The sequence below is a fragment of the Sciurus vulgaris genome, assembly GCF_902686455.1.
Source record: "Sciurus vulgaris genome assembly, chromosome: 7".
Classification (NCBI taxonomy): Eukaryota; Metazoa; Chordata; class Mammalia; order Rodentia; family Sciuridae; genus Sciurus; species Sciurus vulgaris.
This window is the reverse complement of record NC_136467.1, coordinates 104,965,965-104,991,618: the sequence shown is the minus strand read 5'-3', so window position 1 is coordinate 104,991,618 and position 25,654 is coordinate 104,965,965. Positions and strand designations below refer to the sequence as shown.

At 33.2% G+C, this 25,654-nt stretch overlaps 1 protein-coding gene across 2 annotated transcripts in view; it reads left to right on the top strand.

Annotated features, from left to right (window-relative positions):
• FBXO9 (F-box protein 9) overlaps positions 1-25,654 on the top strand; it is a 47,204-nt gene that overhangs the window by 3,818 nt on the left and 17,732 nt on the right. For both annotated transcript variants that reach the window (XM_079147647.1, XM_079147646.1), the window contains exons 2-7: positions 3,963-4,049; positions 6,107-6,265; positions 8,883-8,940; positions 12,002-12,101; positions 14,735-14,865; positions 15,616-15,730. In XM_079147647.1, coding sequence (XP_079003773.1) covers positions 6,119-6,265; positions 8,883-8,940; positions 12,002-12,101; positions 14,735-14,865; positions 15,616-15,730 — 551 coding nt within the window. In that variant the 5' untranslated portion in view covers positions 3,963-4,049; positions 6,107-6,118. The remainder of the gene's footprint in view (positions 1-3,962; positions 4,050-6,106; positions 6,266-8,882; positions 8,941-12,001; positions 12,102-14,734; positions 14,866-15,615; positions 15,731-25,654) is intronic.

The following is a 25,654-nucleotide window of genomic DNA, read 5'->3' as shown; positions in this document are numbered from 1 at the left end:
TATAACTAATGCTGGAGGATGGGGAAAGCACCAGTTGACTCTGCCTCTAAACTTTCTTAATTCTTTGACCAGGATTAAGCCATTAACCTTTATGTTAATCCTATCTGTCAAACAAGTAAAATGAAGACTTGAGCTGCTCAGAACTGTGAGTAGTCTAGTGAAAGGTGATATTTAGATCAAACTCAGTTATGAAGAAAAGTGAAAACTTCCAGGTGGTAGCTGAGGGCCTACTTATTTCAAGTAGAATTTGAGTTGAACAAATGTAGTAAAACAAATTTTTGTTTCTGTAATACTGTCAAAATCGAGGTAATTACTAGAATCTGTTATAACACAGAAGTTCAGGGGAGAAGGAAGATGTTGCCTTGTTACAGTTTTCCCCATCTTTGAGATATGCATTATATAGCCACATGGAATTTTGTTAATTCAGCCAATTTTTTTTGAGTATCTGTTTTTAGCCTGGTACGGTGTCAGACTTTAGTATAATAGATTTTCAACCAAACCTGTAAGATGATTTATGATAAACTTTTGATCATGACATGTCACATCTGCAAAGGAACTTTAGAAATTATCAAATCTCTTAACACAAGTCTCTGAAGAGGAGAGAGCTGAGACCTAGTTGGGCCTATACTGTGAATTAAGCTATAGGTTGGCCCTAAGGTTGCAAAGATAACCAAGATGCATTCCCTGTCCTCAGTGCACTAATTCCAGTGAAGGAAACAAAAATAACTTGTATTAGGGGACACAAGAAGGGCAATTAGAAAGGTTTGAAAAATGCTTCTGACCACAAGCGCTAATTGGAGAGAGCAGGGGAATCTCTTCAGATGAAGTCAGCATAGTCTAATTGTTAGGCAAGAGGTAGAAAGCTACATTACTAAAAGAATACCCCATAGGACCCTTTTCTCAGATTGAGAGTGTTTAGTGTTTACAGTAATAAATCAGTCTCCTGAGAAATACACTTTTCAAAGAGATCTATACATTCAGTTCTCATATTTTCCTCCTAGAGATGTTCTTAATAGGCATATTAGCTTCCTGTTACTATAACAAAACACCTGAGATAAGTTTTGAAGACAAGGGGTTTATTTTGACTCATGGGTCTAGAGATTTTACTTCAAAATCCAGTGACCCCATTGCTTTGGGCCTCTGATGAGGTAGGGCATCTTGGTAGGAGTACATAGTGCAGCAAACTACTCACCTCATAGCTAGTAAGCAGAAGAAAAAGGGGTCCGACAACTCATTTGGAGGGCATAATCCCAGTGATTTAAGGACAACCCACAAGCCTCTACATCCTAAATGTTCTGCTAACTCCCAGTCGTGCCACCCTGGTGACTGAGCCTTCAACACATGGACCTTTGGGGGACACTAAACCAAACCAAAGCGGTAGAAAAAGCTCCCAACTTAACTGCCTCATATTTATTTCTTCACTGAAATAAATATGCCAAGCATTTTACTACCTACTAATGTAACTAGTTCAAGTGTTAAAAGCATCCCTACTTGGAGTCTGGCTTCCAGAGATAAGATACAAAGACTTATTTATGTTGCACTGTAATGTACTGCAAGTATATCTGGTTTTTGTGTTCAAAGAGCTGTGTTAGTAGAAACATTTTTTTTTCCTGGAAATAACTTACAACCAAAATTTGCAATCATAAAACTTGCTAACTGTGGAACTAGGTAAAATTGGTTTTATTATTATTTCTAGTTAAACTTCAAGGTCATTTTCTTTATTGCCACATTTCTAAATAGGACTGAACACGTTAAATGTTGAGCAAGCTGTATTTGTAATAAGTCTATTACCTAATAGACTGAACTGAAGCAACATTTTCACTAGAAGTTAGGATTCATTTTAACAAACATTGAGACTAAAAGGATAAAACGGAAGGATTCTAACCTGAGATCTCCATTAAGTCCAAAGCCACGCGCAGTATTTCTAGTCCAGCATTATTCCACCTTAAACCGCTCCTATATGTAAAAGTTGGATTTATAAGACAGATAAAATGGGTTTCTTGATAAAAACATTTACTGTTACAATTCTTTGATGAGTTTTCCTAGTGCATTTAAAATATTAATAAGCAGAAGTCATATTACAAGCACATTTAATAATGTGCCTGTTATATAAAAGAAGGGACATCTTTCAGTAGACTGTAGTTTTTCATTTTTGTCACCAGGTGATGCTGGGGATCAAGCCCAGGGCTTGACACATGCTAAGTAAGTACTCTACCATTAAGCTACACCCCCAGCCCTGGACTGTAGTCTTAAGCGATCCTTGAAGTAAAAACTTTACCTAACTCTGTACCACAACTAAACATTTTCTGAGCAATTTTATCCTTTCTAACTACCTACTAAAACATTGTAAACTGGTATCCAGTGGAGTTGATTTTACAGTATTTTAACAATTGTATCAATTTTTATCTGATTGGTTATCATTAAACTTACCAGCGAAGAAGCTAATCTAGGGAAAAACAACTCTATTTCATTGGCATGAAATAATATTCTGGTAAGAACTTGCTAAAGTTTGTGAACACTAAAATTACTTGAGTTTTTGCCTTAGTTGAACTGAAACGATTGTGTTTGAAACACAATTCACAAACACTTTGTCAATTGCATTTCAGAACATTTCCCTTCTGGATGAAAAATACAACATCACCATGAGGTAGTCTTGGGTAAGAAGAAGAAGAAGAAGAAAATCAACAAAATCTAATAAGCCTGTCTAGATCAGTCACAATTTATAGGAAGTAAAAGGGCAGAGGAACATATTTACTGATGCTGCAGCAAAAATGACCCTTTTCATCCCAAATAAGTTATAAAAAAGAGAAACCAGACATTCTAGCACACACCTGTAATTTCAACTACACAGGAGGCTAAGGCAGAAGAATCACAAGTTCTAGACCAGCCTCAGCAACATAGCAAGACCCTGTCTCCAAAAAAGGACTGCAGATATAGCTTAGTGGCAGAGCACTTACCTAGATGCTTGGGGCCCTGGGTTTAATCCCCAGTATTAGCGGGGTGGTGGGAAAAAAACAACAAAACAAGAAGATTACAAAAGAAATGTATCAATAAACTGCAACATGGGTACCTTATTTGAATCTTTTTTTATTCTCAGTTATACATGATAGTATGTATAGTAGAATGTATTTTGACTTAAATATATGGAGCATAACTTATCATTCTTCTGGTTGTACATGATGTAGAATTACATTGGCCATGTAATCACATGCACATAATTGAATCAATTTCACAAACTATTTTCAGAAATATGAATACTGAGTTGGTATTTGATATTAAGGAATTTTTGTTCACATAGGTAATTATTGAAGCTGAATCACGATTGAAGATTAATTACACTATTCTCTTTACTCTTGAATATATTTAGATTTTTTTTTCATTAAAAGTTAAGACAAAATACCCTTGTTTTGTTATGGAAACAAGAATGAAAACAGGGGTGTTCTATTTTATTTCATCTTTTTGTAGGAAAATATAGGTGTTCTTTATTTCATCTTTTTCTTAGGATAAGTGAAAGTAGTGTAGGAGTAAATGCTTACAGGATATATATTGAAGAAGGAACTGGCTTCATTTACCTAATTATATTAAATCATTTATGAATAGTAATGAACTTGAATTATTTTATGTATAATTAGATTGTGTTTTGGATGAATGGAATTGATACTAAGTTTAGGGGATCCGAATATAAAGATTCATGGTGATGTTAATACTGTGGTTTGGAATTAAGAATATACCTTTCAGACTCATTTTCCTTTGGAAATAAATAATAAGATCCCAAATGCACCCTACAGACTTGCATTTTAAAGAGGATTCCACAGACCATTGACATTGTGGTATTAAGTACCAAGTAGCTGAGTAGGAGATTAGATTAGATTACATTAGAGATTAGATTACAAAGGGAAACTCTTATGCAGTATACATGAAAGTGTAATAATCCTTATGTTATTTTGTTCTTTTTTCCTTAGGCAGAAGCTGAGGAAGATTGTCATTCTGATACTGTCAGAGCAGGAGATGATGAAGAAAATGAAAGTCCTGCTGAAACAGATCTGCAGGCATGTATCTTCAATTATATTTTTAATTCTTATTCCACTGCTTCCTTACATAAACAGAAATTGGTCATAATTATGGAGATTCACAGATTTGTGTTTGTGTTGAATTTAACTATTTTCATATTGCTTTATAGAATACTTAAACTATGTTATATATTTCTTTTTCTATGAAACAAATATTAATTTCTGTCATGTATTTCAGTATATGGTTTTAAAATATTCAAAATAAGGCTTAAGCATCACTCAAAACTCATAACTTCAAAGAAAAAGATTGACAAGTTTGACCAGCTAGAAGTTTTAAAACCCGTGCATAATAGTTAGCAAATAACTAGAATAACTGTTTACCACATATATAGTCTACTGACCACTCTTATAAATAAGAGGAACATGGGATAGAAATATGTGAATGGACAGTTAATGGAAAAGTACCTGTAATCCCAGCTATTGAGGAGGCTGTGGCAGGAATATTGCAAGTTCACAGCCAGCCTGGGCAACTTAGAAAGACCAAAAAAGGGGAAAGGGTGGGTGCTGGGGATTTAGCTCAGTGCTAAAGTGCCCCTGGGTCCAGGAAAAAAAAATTTTTTTAATCTGTTTGGTAAATATTGATGAGGCCGTGAGATCATGCATGCAATGTACACGAAAGTATAAATTGCCACAACTTTTCTAAAAAGTCAGATTGGCAATGTGGATCAAAATGAAAACCATAAATTCCCCTGGAAACAGCACTTCTAGTACATTAACCCCAAGGAAGTAATGGAGGAAGTAAGTAAATATGCATAGGCAAAGATGTTTATATGCAAAAGTGTCAAATGACCTAAATATCCACTTATGTTAAGTAATGATGCATTCATAGGGTGAGATGCACTGCAGCCATTTAAAAAGATGAGGTAAATCTTTGTGCATTGAAATAGGAAAAAGAAGTTTAAGCGAATTATTAAATTCATGAGCTTTATAATATTTGTCTATTTGAAATGCTGCTGAAGATCTGTAAGTTAGAGGTATGCATATGGCATGCTAGAACCATATGTGGGAACCAGACCAGTGTCCAGGATATAGAGAAAAAACTATTTTAAAAACATTTTATATGTACGTTTTAAAAGGAAGCTAACAATAATACATACAATTCTATTAACAGTGGCTCTCTTTGGGAGTGGAGATACCCCAGTGTGGTCTCCCTGGGAAGGAAACAGAGAAGAGGAAGATTGCCACTTCTCTCAATAAAATTGAGATTTTATTGAGAAGCACTCTTAGCATCAATGATTATGGAAGAGAAGAATGGTGGGAGGGAGGCAAAAAGGGGAAAAGAGGGCAACCTTAATGGATGTCCTTAGCCAATCCTGTGGGAGTTCTGAAGATAGATATCCTTTCAAGGCTGGCCTGAGTCATGAGAAAACCAGGCCTTTATCAGCCATCAATCACTCACCAGTGAGGACTGGGAAGGGAGTGTGGCCATGCTGAGGCAATACCCAAAGGGTTGACAATTCAGTGTTGTTTTCAAGTGGTTCTTCAGAAATTTGGGGTAACAAGTTCTTTATTCCTGAAAAAGGAGTCCATCACAGTCTACCACATACAGGGCTTCACTTTTTTTATTTCACATACTTAATATGGTAGGTGTTAGAAAAAAATATATTCTCCTTGAAATAGGGAATATTTATTAAAAGAAAGACTTTGAACTCACCTATGGAACCACATTGCTAAAGGAGCATTCTTAATGTCTACAAATGATATATCCATTAACAAATTATTGGAAGCTTTACATTTCACTCCCTAAGTCATGACTTAATATTTTTTATTCTAATTTAAATTTGGCTCTCCAATACTGTTAGTTCTTTTACTGTATAATCAGATTTATTTGAGGCTAATTTTTATTCTTTAAATTTTTAAGTAGAAAATTATTTGAGAAGATGATAAATATTTATTTAATAGTCATTTATAAGAATGTTTTTGGTCTTAGAATAATAAGAATATATACCTGGAAATAGATGTTGAAAATATTATAAATTGTTCCATAATTTAGCTACCTGTCTTTAATGAGTACTAAAATGCTTTTCTCCTTTTAGGCACAACTCCAGATGTTCCGTGCTCAGTGGATGTTTGAACTTGCCCCAGGTGTAGGCTCTAGTAGTTTAGAAACTCGACCTTGCAAAGCAGCAAGAGGCTCTTTACTGAAAGCAGCAGCAGATACCAAAGGAAAACAAGAACTGGCAAAAGAAGAAAAGTTAAGTATTTAAGACATTTTAACAAATTACTTTTTTCCCCCACATAGAATTTTCACTGACATAAGTAATCATTTGTCATACTCTGGTGACATAATCACATAATTTATCAAATAAAAGAATTCTTCTTCCTGTAAAAAAATTTCAACTAAAATGCAAATTTATACATTCCTCACTTTCAGGTGCTTTGCATGATACCACTGTGGTGGGTGGGCTTCTCTCCCTGTAAATATGTTATCTTCGTGGAATTGTCTTTTGTTAATTTGTAGATCCTTTAGAATCACTTGATCCCTAAAAGATTAATGCCTCTGAATTTATTAGCAGAAGCCCCAAAAGAAAAAAGAAATTGTTCAAATCTTAACGCCTTTACAAAAAAAAATTTGAAATGCTTACAGTGAAGATATTTTGAATGCTAACTACTCACTGCTCTCCAGTACTTAATCACATGGAGTAAGCACAGCACACCATTTCATTTTTCATTATCCTCTTTTACAGAGGCTTCATCTTCACCATCAGATCTAAGTTTTTGTTTACAGTTAGTCATTAAATAATTGACATTACCATGATGACTAAAATCTGCCAAACTTGTTTTAATTTTTATTTAAAAATAATTACAGGTTCACAGATGCAGGGAAGTTCCATGCACCCTTCACCCAGCCTCCCCCCACGCCCCATAGTAAGGTTTTGACTAACTATAGTACAGTATAAAAAAAGTAGGAAATAGACATTGGTATAGTCCATAGAGCTTATTCATATATCCTCTGGGTTTACACATACTTATCCATGTATATGTGTATAAATAGTTCTATGCAATTTTATTACATGGGTAGCTTGTATAACCACTACCACAATCAAGATATATAACCTGTCACCAGGCACAGTGGCACAAGCCTGTAATCCCAGTGGCTCTGGAGGCTGAGGCAGGAGGATCAAGAGGTCAAAGCTAGCCTCAGCAGCTTAGCAAGGCACTTAGCAACTCATCGCAACCCTGTCTCTAAATAAAATATAAAAAAAGGGCTGGGGGTGTGGCTCAGTGGTTAAGCTCCTCTTAGTTCAATCCCTGCTACCAAAAAAAAACAGAACTTGCCAACCTAATTAATAACAGAGTGTGACTTTTAAATAATTTTATTGCAGAATAAGCAGGTTGCATTCTGGAATGTGCATGCTATGGTAGGTCATTAGGCATATTCGGGGGCAAAGGAATTGTTTAAAAGGTAAAATGAGTAAGATTGCATAAATTGTTTTGAAATAGTTAACTTTGTCTACAAGAGTTAATAACAACTGTGGCATCAACTCAAAGTTAACAATTACCTGCTAGACAGATGTTCTTGTAGAAATATTCTTTTGTGAGTTTCCATGATCTTTGGACAAGTTTGTAGTTATGGCAGTCTCTTGTAGTAGTTCTTATTTTCAGGCAAATCATGTATGAGAGCCCTTCCCTCATGATACCCCAGCTTTATTTTGCTAAAGTTGACATAAGTGACTGCATTTAGATTCTGACAACTTTCACAAACTATTTTATTGCCTCAAGGACCTTTTTTCTTATAGTTACACTCTCCCTCCTACTTCCTCAGCTATTCCTAATCACTGGCAGCTACCACTAATCTGTTCTCCATTTTATGTTTACATTCCAAAAATGTTTGGAAAATAGTATCACACAGTATATAACCTTTTGAGGTTGACATTTTTCCACTGGACATAATTCTCTTGAAATCTGTTCGTGTGTGTCAGCAGTTTGTTCTTTTTATTTCCGGACAGTATTGCCTGGTAGAAATGTTCCCGTTTTTTTTAACCATTCACTGGTTCAAAAGTATTTGTTTCTGGTTTGGGGCTATTGTGAATAAAACAGCTGTGAATATTTGTATGCAGGTTTTTGCATGAACATAAGTTTTCATTTCTCTGGGATAAATACCCAAGAGTGTAATTGCTGGGTTCTATGGTAAGTGCTTATTTTGTCTTAAAAGAGACTGCCAGTCATTTCCCAAGTATCTGTACCGTATTTCCAACAGCAGTGTCTGAGTGATCCAATTTCTGTGTGTCCTCATTAGCATTTGGTATTGTCACTACTTTTTAAATTTTTGCCATATCTCACTGTGATTTTAATTTGCATTTCCTTAATGGATAATAATGTCATATATCTTATCATGTGCTTTTTTCTCATCCTTACATCCTCTCTGTAAAATAATGTTTATGCCTTTTTAAAATGGATTGTTTATATTATTACTGTTGAGTTTTGAGAGTTCTTTATGTATTCTAGATACAAGTCCTGGAATTTTGTAGAACAAAATTTTTTGATGAAGTCCAATTTACCAGCCAACTTTTCCTTTTATGAATCTTGCTTTTGGTGTCAAATGTAAGAACTCTTTTTGCATAATCCTAGGTCTCCAAGATTTTCTTACATTTTTTTTCCTCTCTAATAGTTTCATAGGTTTTACATTTAACTGTATGGTTCATTTCAAGTTAATTTTTATGTAAGGTATGAAGTTTAATTCAAGTGCATTGTTTTGCCTATCAATATCCAATTGCTCTAGCACCTTTTGTTGAAAAGACCCTCCTGCCATCCATATTCACTTTTAATACAGATTTTCAAAAGTGATTTTTTCACTTTTTATTTTTATAGGCTCGAGAACTCTTCCTAAAAGCAGTAGAAGAAGAACAAAATGGAGCTCTCTATGAAGGTAAAACTAAAGGCCCAAGATCATATACTTACGACAATTTTTTTTAAGAACTCTTTGTTACTGATTTTTTAACTAAACTAAAAATAGTATAGAACATTAATCTTCCTATATTTGAAATGAATTTTTATATCAAAAAATTTTATGATTTTATTTCTATACAGCTTGTCTGTTTCCAAAAAATATTTCTGGGGAAACATCATATTGGAAGGATGAGTAAAATAATGTTTTTCTACATTTAGTTTTAGGGTTTATTCTTCATTAATAAAACCTTTAAAATTGTATTCATTTTAAAATAGGATATACTTTCATAGGTGAAAGTTAACTTCAGAGGACAGAAATATAAGGAATAAATCAAGGAATATATAGATGTTTTCCTTTCTAAGTTCTAATTTACATTTTACCAAAAGAATGTGCTTCATCTTTAATTGTCTTTTTTTTTTTTTTGCGTTTTGCAGATTCAATACAATTCCAATTAAAATGCCAATGACATTCTTTTTTTTAAATTACAATTTTTTTTATTGTAAACAAATGGGGTACAACTTGTTTCTCTGTACATGAAGTAGAGGCATACCATTTGTGTAATCATACATTTACATAGGGTAATGGTGTTTGATTCATTCTGTTATTTTTTCCTTCCCCCCCACCCCTCCCAAAACCTGGCTCTCTTTTAATAACCCACTAGAAATGCATATGTATTCAGAGTGATGGAACTGTTAACCAAAATAGATTTTGTAATTGTATTTTCATTTTTTATGGTAAAGATAATTGAGTCATAGGAAAAATGCTCATGCTTCAATCATTTGGAAATACCCAAAAAACAACACCATTCACTGTTCCTTTATTTCTTTGCAAGTTTTTAAAACATTTTAAACCTTAAAAAGGTCCCATTGGTCAAATCCCTATGCAGTCTTCATTTGTTTGTAGGACTCCCAATTCAGCTTAGTGCATGGTAATTCACCCAGATTAAAATAGAACATGGAAAAAAAAAAAAAAAAAACAATGCTAGCATCACAATACCTGATTCCAAATTATACTTCAGCGCTATAGTAACAAAAACTGCATGGTTCTGGCATAAAATCGGACACATAGACCAGTGGTACAGAATAGAAGACACAGAAACAAATCCACACATCTACAGTCATTTGATCCTTGACAAATGTGCCAAAAACATTCATTAGAGAAAAGACAGCCTTTTTAAAAATGATGCTGGGAAAACTGGTTATCTATAAGTAGAAGAATGAAACCAGACTCATCTCTTGCCCTGCACGAACATCATCTCAAAATATATCAAAAATATTAGAACAGAAACTATGCCACTCCTAAAACAAAATTTAGGGTCAACACTCCAGGACAGGCAACAGCTTTCTCAGTAGGATCCCTAAAGCTCAGGAAATAATGCCAAGAGTTAATAAATGAGACAGCATCGAATTTAAAAGTTTCTGCACAGCAAAGGAAACAATTAGGAATGTGAAGAGAGAACCAACAGAGTGGGAGAAAAATCTTTGCTAGCTACTCTTCCGACAGGATTAATATCTAGAATGTATAAAGAAGTCAGAACTTTACACCAAAAAATCAACCTAATTAATAAATGGGCAAATGAATTAAATCTCTCAAAAGAAGGAATACAAATGACCAACAAGTATATGAAAAAGTGTTCAACATCATTAGCAATTAGGGAAATGCAGAACTACACTGAGATTTTTATCTCACACCAGTCAGAATAGCAATCATCAAGAATACAAAATTCTGTAGAGGACATGGAGAAAAAGGAACACTTTTACTCTGTTGGTATTGTAAATTAGTATAACCACTATTGAAATCAGTATGGATGTTCCTCGAAAGACTAGGAATGGTACCACCATATGACCTAGGTATATTGTTGTTTGTGTTGTATATATCCTAAAGAATTAAAGTCATCATACTATAATTACATGCATACTCATGTTTATAGCAGCACAATTCACAATAGCCAAACTACAGAACCAGCCTGGGTATCCTTCAGTGGATGAATGGATAAAGAAAATGTGTATATATACCCAATGGAGTTTTAGTCAACCATAATGAAGAATTACATATCATGTGCAGGAAAATGGAAAAATTATGATAAAATAAGTCAAACTCAGAAGTTCAAGTGTTGTACGTTTTCTCTCATGTGGAAGCTAGCAGGGAAAAAGAAAAAAGTGGGGCAGATCTCATGAAAATTAAAGGGAGACCAGAAGAGGAAAAGGGACCAAGTGGTGGGAGGGAGGAAGTGCTAGGGAGTGATACTGGCCAAATTATATTGTGTGCATGTATGAATATGTAACAACAAATCCAATCATGAATGCAACAATTTTAAAAGTGAAAAAAAAATGAACATGGCAGAATATGTTGAATTGAATAGAATTCATCCAAGGGGGAAAAGAACTAGTTAGCCTCTGCAGCCCCAGATTTCAGTGGCCTCCCTCTGTGTAGAGAGATTATTAAGTATTACAGCTCTAAACCACTTGACCAGGAGGTTTATAAAAAATGGGTCTTAAAGTTACTTAGCCAAATAAAAAGCAGCTAAGCTAAAGGAAGTTTGATTTGAAGGTAAAATTTCAAACACTCTGTATTACATCAGATAGGAAACATTTGATTTTATTAACTGTGTCCTAGAATGAAAATTTTGCTTAGAAATGTTTTGTTGGGGATGTAGAAATTGCATTTCGAGTCAGAAGAAAGACTTCCATATAAAGTCACTTCTGATGAGACATAAGAGGGTGAGGAAAAACATGAGAAGGGCAAAAAGATAAGAGTAAAATACATCACGAATTCCCATAACACGTTAACTTTAAGAGAAAAAGTTTCTTACTAATTTTTTCTTTGAAAAACTTGGTATGATAATTCCTATGCAAGGCAGGATAAACTACAACTAGTAAGATTTGGAAATTAGTTTGTTCACTGAGCTCCTGTTGCATCTATAAAAAGAGAATTTGCTGTTTGTAAAGAAAGTTGCAAAGTTAAATTACAGTTAAGGGTAATCAAAGGAAATGACAAAAATGTGTGGTCCTAGCTAATTTAGCTTTATTTCTTCTTTTAGCCATCAAGTTTTATCGTAGGGCTATGCAACTTGTACCTGATATAGAGTTCAAGATTACTTATACCCGGTCTCCAGATGGTGATGGCGTTGGAAACAGCTAGTGCGTATATAATCTGATAGACAGTAATGCATAGAGTGTGTTAAAGTTAAGTGTCTTTGCCATGCTGACTCTTAACATGATGAGAAGATGGTGCTAATTCTGTTAAAGCTGTATAGTATTTAGTATATCCTTATTTATAAATTACAGGAAATTTTAAATTAGGAAACTCAAGATTAAAATATGAAAATGTACATTTTAAATAGATTTAACAAAAGTAAGGTGATGAATTTTTTAAATAAAAGCAAGTGATTGCTCAAAGGAGTAAATTAAAGAATACACTTCATCTTTAGAAACATTTGAAATAAAAATACTAAAATATAAAATAGGGCTAGTTGACCAAATGTTAATAATGGTTAAAATTGGATGGTGTGTACATGAGATTTCATTGCACCAGTCTTAATCTTTTTGTGTTTAAAACTCTATTTTTTTTTTTTTTTTTTTGCAGTACTAGGGATTGATTGATCCCTGAGGAACTTTCACCACAGAGCTACATCCCCAGTCCTTTCTTTTCTTTTTTATCTCACTGAGTTGCTGAAGCTGACCTAAACTTGCAAGCCTCCTGCCTTATTAACCTCTCAAGTTGCTGGGATTATAGGTGTGTGCCACTGTGCCTAGCAAAATGCTTTACATTTTAAAAGTGGCATTTTATTAGGAAAATACTGAACTATAACAAAATATTAATCTCATAAAGTATATAGGTAAAACACTATTTAATTCTAAAGTAACATTGTTTGAAACTATAGGTGCAGCCAGGCATGGTGGCACAGGCCTAAAATTGCAGCAGTTTAGAATGACCAAGTAGGAGAATTACAAGTCCAGAGCCAGACTGGCAACTTAGTGAGATCTTGTCTCAAAATAAACAGGACTGGGGATGTAGTTCAGTGGTAGAGTACCATTGGGTTCAATCTCCAATACTTTAAAAGAAAAAAATGATGCAGGATGGAAGCATTTCTAAAAGAAATTGCATTTCACTGTACAGATATCATTTGCATCAAAGTTATGAAGTAATACTAATGGTTTAATATGAACAAAGATCAAGAGAACATATTTTTAAGCCAATGCTATCAAAGGTATTTGCAAGACAATTATAAAATTGTTTTGGCCTAATACCTCTATCCCTTAGAGTCCATTTTGACCATATTAGAAGGGAGGGGTGTCTGTACCCATGAGACAATGTCAGGTTTTAAAACTACAGTTTTGGTAAGGAGATTTTGGCTATTATTATCTTCACTGCCCTGAAGTAATTAGTTACATTAACCATTATTGTCTTGTGTGTGTGTATGTTATTGATGATTAAACCCAGGTCCTCATGCATGTTAGGCAAGTGTTCTACCACTGTACTAAATTCTTAGCCATTTTAATTTTATTTTGAGATAGAGTCTTGCTAGATTGTCCAGGCTGGCCTTGAGTTGCAATCCTCCTGCTTCAGCCTCCTGAGTAACTGAGATTACAGGCATGCATTTACTAGTGTTTCTTAAATGCAAGTGTGTGTGTACATATATGTATATATGCATATGTATACTTATGTATACACACACATGTGTATATAGACGCACACGTATATAAACATTTAAGAATTGGAAAACCATATTATAAACATTCAGTGAAGTCAGTATTAATTGCCTGTTTTATCTAACAGTATTGCTCACCAAATTGGAGTTAACAGTGTGAGGTAGTTCATACTCAAAATGAATCATTTGGGCTTTTTCTAAACCTTGTTTAAATTTGGATAGAGTCATTTAGAACTAGGTCATTAGCCAATTTTATAACAAAAGGCTGGGTGCTGTTAAGGAAGATTGTGTTAAAACGTTAAAGAAGCATTTGTTTTCTGTCCCATTCTTTTATACAAACCCAGATATTATCAAAGTTCTTTAAAGATAGTCATTTTTTAATTACCTGATCTGATAAGCCTTAGAAGTTTGATGGGCTCATTATTGTTTTGGTTTTTGCCTTCCCCAGTAAAATATTGGTAAACTAGCCATTGAGTTCAACTAGCCTTAACCAAACTTGCTTTTTGTTGTATTATAAAAAAAAAAAACAAAACAAAAAAAAACTTCCGGTTCTCATTCAAGACTTTTTGTAAGTCTGATCATCTTTAAAGTTAACTTCAAGAAAAATGGAGAGCTAGACTTTAAAGACTTTTAACTGCACCTTGATATATCTTGGTAGATGATATGTGTAGACCCTAAGATCTTTCCAAAATAGATATTTTCTTTTAAAAGGATAACTAGGTACATCTGTAAGAAAATCCTTGGTAAGTAAGTACCTCAAATGGCATCAGTATATTTGATTTTTATTTATTTAGAAAGAGTTTAGATCACTTAAAGAATTACATAAGATTTTTAGATCACTTGACAATTTCTAAAATAAAACTAAGGAATCTCATTACCTAAATCCAAAAACCCTAATTCTTAATAGGTGATGATCATCGAAACTTTTTTCTTTGAAAAACTTTGTATGATAACTCCTTTGCAAGGCAGGATAAACTACTATTGCATTTTTTTTTTAAAGCAGTATGAAAGCTTGTTTTTGGGTGACTTTCTAAAGCAGATTTGAAAGTGCTATGAAAAATCAGTTTCTAAACTTATGTTCATAGTCTGAGACGTTTTTATGCACCTCCCTCCTTTTTTCAGCATTGAAGATAATGATGATGACAGCAAGATGGCAGATCTCTTGTCCTACTTCCAGCAGCAGCTCACATTTCAGGAGTCTGTGCTCAAACTTTGTCAGCCTGAGCTTGAGAGCAGTCAGACTCACATATCAGGTGTGAATTCTTGATTGTTTTCACCTTAGGTTGAAGTTTTCTGGACTTAACATATTGCCAGATAATTGTAGCCTTAGTTCAGGATATGGTAGAAGATCTAGTTTTGGTAACTGTTTATATATACTCATAAACTTTTCAAAATCTGAAGCAGATCAGAGTTGTAATGCAATTTTTTAAGGATGCCATACATTTCTCAGTGAAGATCTGAAAGGATCAGTTGGAGTTGTTGAGGTAGCCCCCAGGAAATTGGAGTAGTGCTGATAGCCTAAGGATTTCACCAGGGTGGAAAATAGTCCTGAGGCAGCCAAATGTTTAGAAGTTAATGTAATTTTTCTTCATATGTTGAATATTGTTATAGAATTTTTCAGAGGAGGACAATTTAAAGTTTTCAATAAAACAATTTTTTAGTGTTAATGAATGCAATATGGATCACACACATATATTAGATTATTTTTCTAACACATTTATTTTAATATATCTTCCTGGAAAAATAATCTTATAAAGGAAAAGGGTGCTTTATAGAAGTAACTTCCAATCTGTTCTGTACTGAAAAAGATATTTGTTTCTTGATGCTAGGAAATATTGATTACTGTTGGGTAGTTAAATACACTCATGCTGTAGCTCTGAGAAGTACTGAGGGTGTGATTTATACCTCTATAAATTTCTAGTAATGCATAAATGCACTGAGATTGTTTTTTGATAGTGAAATGTCATACAGAAGAGTAATTAAAGGATGGTTTTCTTTTGCAGTGCTGCCAATGGAAGTCCTAATGTACATCTTCCGATGGGTGGTGTCCAGTGACTTGGACCTCAGATCATTAGAGCAGTTGTCTCTGGTGTGCAGAGGATTCTATATCTGTGCCAGGTGCTTTTTTTTAAAAAAAAAATCATGAAGTGGGGTAAAGGATTATAATTTTCTGCCAGTTTGTTGAAGAACTTGGTTGATGTTTTGAGTAAAAGCTTAGAATGAACAAAAGTTTTGCAAAGTTATACTTAACATGGTTTTTTGAAATACTTAGTATTTAAGATTAGCATGTTTCCAGGGTTTAGAAAAATATGTAGAACTATTACAGTCACTGCTTATAGAGTTTGCATGCAGATTAGCCCACTTGAAAAGAAGAATTACATTATAAAAGTATATTTGTTATTTTTATAGTGATTCTAAACCTATCAAGTGATAAGTATTTAAATTTATATTGTATAAGAAATTTCTTTTAATAATATAATTTCTATAAGATTCCAAATGGTCATTCTCTGTTTTATTGTATTTAACAAATACCTGTTAGCTCATTTTGTCCCGTTATCCCAGATGTGGAACATCTATAAACACTTAAATTGAGTATTGTTAATTTATTTTAATGCAACTGTGTCATTGAAGTATTTGCAGAATTGAAAACTTATAATTTAATAGGTTAAGCAACTGTTGAATCACAAACAACCTTTTAAAATTGGATATTCAAGCAGTGTTACTCCATTTATTATGCATGAGAAACATAAAAATTTGGGTCAGAAAGTAAGTTTCAGGAATAAAAAGTTTATATGTCATAATAAAAATAAGAGAAAAAATTTAAATACACATTTCAACATAAATTTTGAGAGATTTATCTTTTTCAGTCTGACACCAATATAAGTAGATTTTGCTTCTTTAAAACTGGGTATTTTAAGTTATAAATGGAGTTATTTTGATCTGTATCAGTATCATGTCAATTTTCAATACGTCTTTTATTCATCTCATTTCACTAATTCCATAACCAAGTCCCATTGATGTTACTCTGAAAATTTATTTCCAGTCTGACCATTTATTTCACTTACTTACACAACTGACATTCCTACTCAGCCACCATTCTGCATGAAAAATGCAGTGGCATCCTCATGGTCTTCCTGCTTTCACTCTTCTAATTCTAGCACACATCTCTATAAGTCCCCAGTAACTGGGCTTTTTAAATTTTTGATTTAAAAAAAAAAATGATAGAAAAAAATGTGTGTATTGCATACAGCATGGTGTTTTGAAGTATGTATACACTGTGGAATGTTTCAGTCTGGCTAATAGTACAGTACTTCCATAGTTATCATTTTTGTGGTGAGAATACTCAACATTCACTCTGCATTTTCAAAGAATACAGTATGTCTTCATTAACAATAGTCACCATGCTATGGGATTATTTCTTGATGTATTCCTCCTGTGTTTATATATTCTTTACTCAACATCTTCGCCTTCCCTTCTGAACCACTTCTGCTTCTGTTAGCCACCATTCTGTTTGCTACTTCTATGGGATCAATTGTTTTTGTTTGTTTTTAGATCATGCAGTGTAGTCTTTCTGTGCCTGGCTTATTTCACTTAACATTATGTTCTTCATTCTTTTTTATAGCTGAAAATCATATTCCATTGTGTATACATACCACATTTATTTTATCCATTCATCCATTAGTGGACACTGAGGTTGATTCTGTATCTCACCTGTTGTGAATAGTATAAATATGCAAGTGAAGATATATCTTCAACATACTGATTTCCGTTCCTTTGGATATAAACCCAAAAGTAGAATTGCTGGATCTTATGGTAGTTCTATTTTTAATATTTTGAGGCATCTCCATACCAGTTTCAATAATGGCCATACTAATTTACATTCTTACCAATAATTTATAAGAATTTCCTTTTCTCCACATCCTTGCCAACACTTGTGATCTTGTGTTTGTTTGATGTTAGCCATTCTAATAAGAGTGAGGTAAGAGTTTATTCTGGTTTGGATTTAAATTTCCTGATAGTGATGTTGAAGATTTATATATCTTGAGAACTGTTTTGATCTTTTGCCCATTTCTAAATTGGGTATTTGTTTTCTTACTATCAGGTTGATTGAGTTACTTATGTATTTTGGATGTTAATGTCTTATTGCATATTTAGTTTGTAAATATTTTCTCCCGTTCTGTATACTGTCTCTTCAACCTGATTATTTCCTTTGCTGTACAGAAGCTTTTTGATTTGATATAATCCCATTTGTCTGTTTTTTGTTTTGTTGCCTGTGCCTTTGAGGTTGTATCCAAAAAAATCTTATCACTGATCAATATCAGGAGCTTATCATATATGATAGTAGTTGTATAATTTTGTGTCTTTTAAACCTTCAGTTCATTTTGAGTTGCTTTTGTATATGGTGTGAGATAACAGTCTAATTTCATTCTTCTGTGTATTTATATTTTTTTCCTAACACCATTTATTGAAGAGACCGTCTTTTATGATTCTTTGTATTTCTACAGTATCAGTTGTAATGACTGTCTTTTCATCTCTGATTTTGTCTTCTTTCTTAGTCTATGGATTTGTTCATTTTCTCATTTTTAAAATATCCTTTTTTTGTTGGTTTTTTTTTCATATTTTACTATTCTCTATTTCATTTATTTCTGCTTTCATTTTTTATTTTCTTCTGACTCTTGAGTTTCTTGTGCTTTTAGTTCCTTGAGGTGCAGTGTTGTTTATTTAAACCTCTTCTTTTTTGATGTTGGTGTTTACTACTATTAACTTGCCTATTAGAACTGCTTTTGCCGAATTCCATTAGTTTGAGTATGTTGTGTTTCCATTTTCATCTTAAATTTTTTTATTTTTGCTGTTAGTTTTTTCATTGATCCATTGATTATTTAGGAGCATGTTGTTTAGTTTGCATATATTCATAGAGTTTCTGAAGTTTCTCCTATCTTTGATTTCTATGTATATATTTTTGTATTCAGAAAAGGTATTTAATATCATTTCAATCTTAAATTTGTAAAGACTTGTCTTGTGACCTAACATATTATCTGTCCTGGACAGTGTTCTTTGAGTAGTTGAGAAGAATGTTTATTTTGCTACTGTTGGACAGAGTGTTCTATGAATGTATTGGGTCTGTTTGGTCTAGAGTGTTTTTTAAATCCACCGTTTGTTGATTTTCTATCTGGATGATGGGTCCATTGATGAAAGTGGAATGCTCAAATCCCTTTCTATTTATACTGTAGTCCCTCTCTCTTTTTAGATATACTAGTATTTGCTTTATATATTTAGTTACTCTTATATTGGGTGCACACCTGTTTATAATTGTGTATGCTCTTGCTGAGTTGACCCTTTTATCATTATATAATTACCTTCTTTGTCTCTTTTACAACTTTTGCACTGAAATTTGTTTTATCTCATGTTAAGTATAGTTACTCCTGATCTCTTTTGGTTTCCATTTACATGTAATATCTCTTTCTAGCTCTTCACTTTCGATCTTTGTGCGTCCTTACAGGTGCAGTGAGTCTCTCATAAGCAGGATAAGTTGGATATTGTTTTTTTAATCCATGTAGCGCTGTCTTTTAATTGGAGAATCTAGTGCATTTACATTTAAAGTAATTATTGATGAATGAGGGCTTACTACTGTCACTTTTGTTAATTGCTTTCTAGTTGTTTTGTAAATCCTTTTTTTCTCTTGTCTTGTGGCTAGCTGATTTTGTCTAGCAGTGTGTTTTAATTCCTTGTTTTTTATTTTTAGTATACCTGTTAGTTTTTTGCTTTGTGGTTACTGAGAGACCAACCAAAAACATCTTCACAGGTTATTTTAACAACTGTTAGCAACTTAACTGATCACAAAAAAACCTGAAACTTTACCTTAACTTCACTTCACCCCTGTATATTGAATTATAATTTACATCTTCTTATATTATATATAATTTAAATGTTTGTGTTATTCATAAGCATCCTTTTCTTTCAGCTTGAAGAACTTCCTTTATCATTTCTTGTAAGAGACAGTGTTCAGTGAACACCCTAAGGTTTGTTTATCTGGGAGAGTCTCTCTTTTTGTGAAGGACTGCTTTACTTGATACAGTATCGGTTGGTAGGTTTGTTTTGTTTTGCATTTTTTGATTTATTTACTTTTTAATTAATGTACAAAAATATAAAAATTGTCCATATTATTGGAGTATCATGTAATTAGTGTTCAATACATGTATATATCATATAATGTTTAAATAAGGTTAAACATGCTTATCTCCCCATTTATTATTTCTTTACAGTGAAGACTTCTAAAATTCTTTCTTCCAACTCTTTGAAATGTACAATATGTTATTAGTATCTGCAATCACCCTACTGTGCAATAGTACACCAGAGCTTCTTGCTCCTATCTAACTATGATTTAGTATCCATTGATCAGCCTTTCTCCATCCCTCCCCAAGCTACTTTCCCCAGCCTTTGGCAACCACTATTCTACTCAAAACCTCTGAGATCAATTTTTTTAATATTCCACATAAGTAAGATTATGTGGTACTTATCTTCCTGTGCCTGACTTATTTCACTCATCACCCATGTTGCTACAAATGACAGGTTTTCACTTTTGTGGCTGAATAGTATTCTACTCTGTATATTTACTATATTTTCTTTTCCATTCATCAGTTGTTGAACGTTTAGGTTGTTTCCATTTCTTTGCTGTTGTGAATAGTGCTACATTGAACATGGGAGTGCAGGTAACTCTTCAGCTACTGGTTTCATTTCCTTTGGATATATACCCAGTAGCGTGATTGCTGGATCATACGGTAGTTCTGTTTTTAATATTTTGAGAAACCTCATACTGATTTCCATAATGGCTATACTAACGTACATTCCCACCACCATTAGTGATCAAGGGTTCCTTTTTTTTTTTTTAATCACATGCTCACCCACACTTGTTATCCTTAGTCTTTGAAGCTGGTCATTCTTTACTGGAATAAGGTAATATCTCATTGTGGTTTTGATTTGCATTTCTCTGCTAATTATTGATGCTGAGCATTTTTTCATGCACATGTTGACCATTTGTATCTTTTAGGAAATTACTATTTATTACCCCCCCCTTTTTTTTTTTTGGCAGTACTGGGGATTGAACCCAGGGGCTACATCTCCAGCCCTTTTTATTTTTTGAGACAGGGCTTCACTAAGTTGCAAGGCCTTGATCTTGTAATGCTCTTGCTTCAGCATCCCAAATCACTGAGGTTACTGTGGTGGCCTATCATCCGTTTTTAAATTGGGTTATTTGGGGTTTTGCTATTGAATTTCTGGAGTTCCTTATGCATTCTGGTTATCTTCTTCTTGTCAGATATGTAGTTTGCAAATCGTTTTTACCACTCTATAGGATATTCCTTTATTTTTATTCTGTGTAGATTGTTATTTTTGCTGTGCAGAAGCTCAGCAAAGCTGATATAATCCCATTGGTCAATTTTTGCTTTTTATTCCTTTGCTTTTGGGGTCTTGTCCAAAAATTTCTTGCCCATTCCAATCTCCTGAAGTTCCTCCTATGTTTTCTTCTGATAGTTTCATAATTTCAGGTCTTACATTTAAGTCTTTAACCCATTTTGAATTGATTTTTGTGACTGGCTTCCTTAATTTGCATACAGATGTCCAATTTTCCCAGCACCATTTATTGAAAAGACTATCCTTTCTCCAATGCAAGTTCTTAGCCTCTTTGTCAAAAAAAATCTGTTGGCTATAGATTCATGGACTTCCTTCTAGGCCCTCTGTTCTATTCTACGTGTCTCTTGTTATGCCAGTAGCAAGGTGTTTTGATTACTACAGCTCTGTAATGTTTTGAAGTCAGGTGGTATACTACCCCTTGCTGTGTTCTTTTTGCTCAGCATGACTTTGGCTAGTCTGGGATTTTTTGTGCTCTGTATAATTTTAGAATCTTTTTTTGTTTTCTTGTTTTTTCAAGAATGTCATTGGTATTTCATAGGGATTGCATTAGATCTGTACATTTCTTTGGGTAGTATGGACATTTTAACAATATTGATTCTTTCAATCCATGAACATGGGATTGGGAGTATTCCTACTTTGTCGGGTCCTCTTCACTTTCTTTGATTAAGTTTTATAATTTTCATTGTAGAGATCTTTCACCTCTTTTAAATTTATTCGTAGCTATTGTTTGACTTTATTTGCAAATAGTGTTGTAAATAGGATTATTTCCTTGATTTCTATTTCAGATAATTTGCTATTGGTGTATAGCAATGCTACTGATTTGTGTATATTGATTTGCTGAATTCATTTATTAGTGTCAGTAGTTTTTTTGATGGACTCTTTGGAGTTTTCTATATATAAGATCATGTCATCTGTAAACTGACAATTTGAATGTCTTCTTTTCCAGTTTAGATGCCCTTTCTTCCTTTCTCTTACCTAATTGCTGGATTGAACTTTCAGCACCATGTTGAATAAAAGTGGATATCTTTTTGTCATTCCAGATCTTAAAAAGAAAACTTTCAGCTTTTCCTTATTCAGAATGATGTTAACTATTGGCTTATTAAAAAGGTTATTTTGAGGTACGTTCCTTCTGAACCTAATTTGTTCAGTGCCTTTATCATAAAGGGATGTTGTATTTTGTGAAAGAACTTTTCTGCGTCAGATGAGATAACCATATGGTTTTTGTCCTTTATTTCATTGATGTGATGTATTAAATTTATTGACTTGCATATATTAAACCATCCTTCTGTCCATGGAATGAATCCTACTTGATCATGGGGAATAATCTTTAATATGCCATTTAGTTTGCTAGTATTTTGTTGAGAATCTCTGCATCTATATTCATCAAGGATATTGGTATGTAGTTTTCTTTTCTTTTTTTTTTTTTTTTTTTTTTTTTTTTTTTTTTTTTTTTTGTTATGTCTTTTTCTGGATTTGGTATCAGGGCAAGGCTGGTCTCAAAGAAAGTATTGGGAAGCAAGGCTGGTCTCAAAGAAAGTATTGGGAAGAACTCTCCGCTTCCATTTCTTGGAATAACTTAGAATTGACATTATTTCTTTTTTAATATTTTGTAGACTTCAGTGGTGAAACCATCTGGTCCTGGTCTTTTCTTTGATAGAAAGCTATTTATTTTTTATTTAATTTTGTTATTTGTTGGTCTCTTCAGGTTTTCTATTTTTTTCATAGGTCAGTCATGATGTGTCTAGGAATTTGTTCATTTCTTCTAGATTTTCAAATTTTTTGACAAATGTTCATAATGATCTCTAATGATATTCTGCTATTGTGTGAATTGTAATGTTTCCTTTTTCCTTTCTGATTTTGTCTTCTTTCACCTTTTCCTGTTAATGTAGCTGAAGGTTTGTCCATTTTGCTTATCTTTTCAAGGAATTGGCTCTTTGCTTCATTAATCTTTTGTATTTTTGTTTAGTCTCCAGTTCATTTATTTCTCTACTATATTATTTCTTTCCTTCTACTAAAGTGGGGTTTGATTTGTTTCCTAGATTCTTGAGATGCAGCAATGGGTTGTTTGATATCTTTCTACTCTTTTAATGTGGCATTGATTACTATAAACTTCCCTGTTAGAACTGCTTTTATTGTATCCCCTTGGTTTCAGTAGTTTCCAATTTTTTTTTCTTCTTATTGATTTCTAGCTTTATTGCATTGTGGTCAGAAAGAATTTCAATCTGATTTCAATTTTTTTTTTTTTTTTTTTTTTAAGTTTACTGACTTGTTTTGTGTCCTACCATATCATCTATTCTGGAGAATGTTCCATATGTTGTTTCTCAAGTGTGGATTAAGCAATAGTTGGATGAAATGTTCTGTAGCTGTCTTTTAGGTCCATTTGGTCTATGTTGCAATTTAATTCTGCTAAATCTTTGTTGCGTTTCTCTCTGAATGATCTGTTCATTGTATATGTAGAGTGGTAATGTCCCTAACTATTACTGAAGTCTATCTCTCCCTTTAGATCTGTTAATATTTGCTTTAATTCTTTCCTCTCACTGAATTGACTCCTTTATCTTTACAAAATGACCTTCTTTATCTTGTTTTTCTGATTTTAATTTAAAGTCTGTTTTACCTAATACAAACATGGCTGCTTCTCCTTTCTTTTGGATTTCATTTGCATGGTGTATCTTATTTCATCTCTTTACTTTCTGTCTCAATCCTTAGGGTTGAAGTGAGTTCCTTGTAAGCAATATATAATTGTCTTGTTTTTTAATCCCTTTAGCCACTTTATGTCTTTTAATTGAAGAATTTAATCCATTTACATTCAAGATAATTATTAATAGATAAAGTCATACTATAACCACTTAGAACTTGTTTTCTTGGTTGTTGTAGTTCAGTTCTTTCTCCCTCTCATAGTCTTCTTTTGCATTTAAGTGAATTGTTCTAATAGTGTGTTTTTGGTTCCTTATTATTTTTGGCTTGTGCATTTTGTATTTTTGCTCTGTGGTTATCATGAATCTTATAAAAAATTCTTTTGATTATAACAAGCTATTCTGAATTGATAGCAATTTGTATGAAAAGAAACAAAATGACAAGAGAATATATACTAAGAAAGCTCTCCACTTGCACTCTATTTCCACATTTTGAATTTTTAATAACCCAGTTTATATTTTGTATATTGCCTCTTATTATGTAGTTATTTTTGGTTGTTTTGTTTTTTAGCTTCATAGTAATCTCATGAATGTGAATGGTTTACCCATTCAGAGCATGATGAATCTGTTTGCATAATTACTCTTAACCAGTGAATTTTCTTCTTTCTCAGTAGCATGTGTTTCAGTTTGAAGAACTTCCTTTAGCATTTCTTGTAGAATAGGTCTGGTGGAGATATAGTCTCTCAGCTGTTGTTGGGAGTGTCGTTTCCCTCTTGGATTCCTAAAGCATATCTTTCTTTTCAGGGCAACAATATTTTTGGCTGATAAGTTTTTTCTTCAGTACTGTGAAAATCTCATGCCACCCTCTCCTGGCCTGTAAGCTTTCTGCTGAGAGTCTGCTATGAGGAGAACTGTAATACCCCTGTGTGTTATTTCTTTTCTTGCAGTCTTAATTTTTCTGTTGTTCATCTTTGAGAGTTTGATTATGAGATGTCTTGGGGTAGATTTGCTTAAAATTTTCAGGTAATCTTCGGCTTTTCTGTATATGGATATTTCTATCATTCTCTAGGTTTGGGAAGTTTTCTGTTATTATTTTAATAAGTTTTCTACCCCTTTGACATTCTCAAGCCCTTCTTAAACCCAAATCACCTGAATATTTATTCTTTTAGTACTGTCCTAAAGTTTCACAAACTTTCTTTGCTCCTTTTATTTTTTTTCCTCCAACTGTATGTTTTCAATTAACCTGTCTTCAAACTAACTGATTCTTTCTTCTGTTTGATCTATCCTGCTACTGATGCCTAGGTTGTATTTTTAATCTGCTGAGTATATTTTGTAGATCAAGAATTTGTTTGTTTTAGCTGTTAAAAAACAGCTTTATTGAAATACAATTGACTGCATCTATTTAAAGTGTAAAGTTTGATGAGGTTTTTTATTGGTTCTTTTTAGTTATATATAATATTAGGATGCATTTGGACAAAATCACAAAAGCATGAAATACAATGTACTGTAATACAGTCTCTAGCACTTCTCTCCTCTCCTCCTCCATCCCCCTGCTCTCTTTCCTCTACTGATCTTTCTGCAATTTATTTACAGGTTTTTTTAAAATTAGTATCTTATGGATATACTTGAAATTGGGATTCACTGTGCTATATTCATATATTTACGTATGAAAGTTGGGTTAGATTCATTCCACTGTTCTTTCCTTTTCCTGTCCTTCTTTCCTTCCTCTCAGTCCCCTTCATCTACTCTACTGATCTTTCTTCTATTTTAGCGAAATTCCCTCTCCCTTTTTTTCTTTTCTCTTTTTCTCCCCCCCCCCCAATCTTTTGGATTAGCTTCTGTATATTAGAGAAAATATTCAACCTTTGACTCTTTGAGACTGGCTTATTTCACTAAACATGATAGTCTCCAGTTTCATCCATTTACTGACAAATGCCATAATTTCATTCTTTTTTTGACTAATACTCCATTGTGTATATATACCACATTTTCATATTTT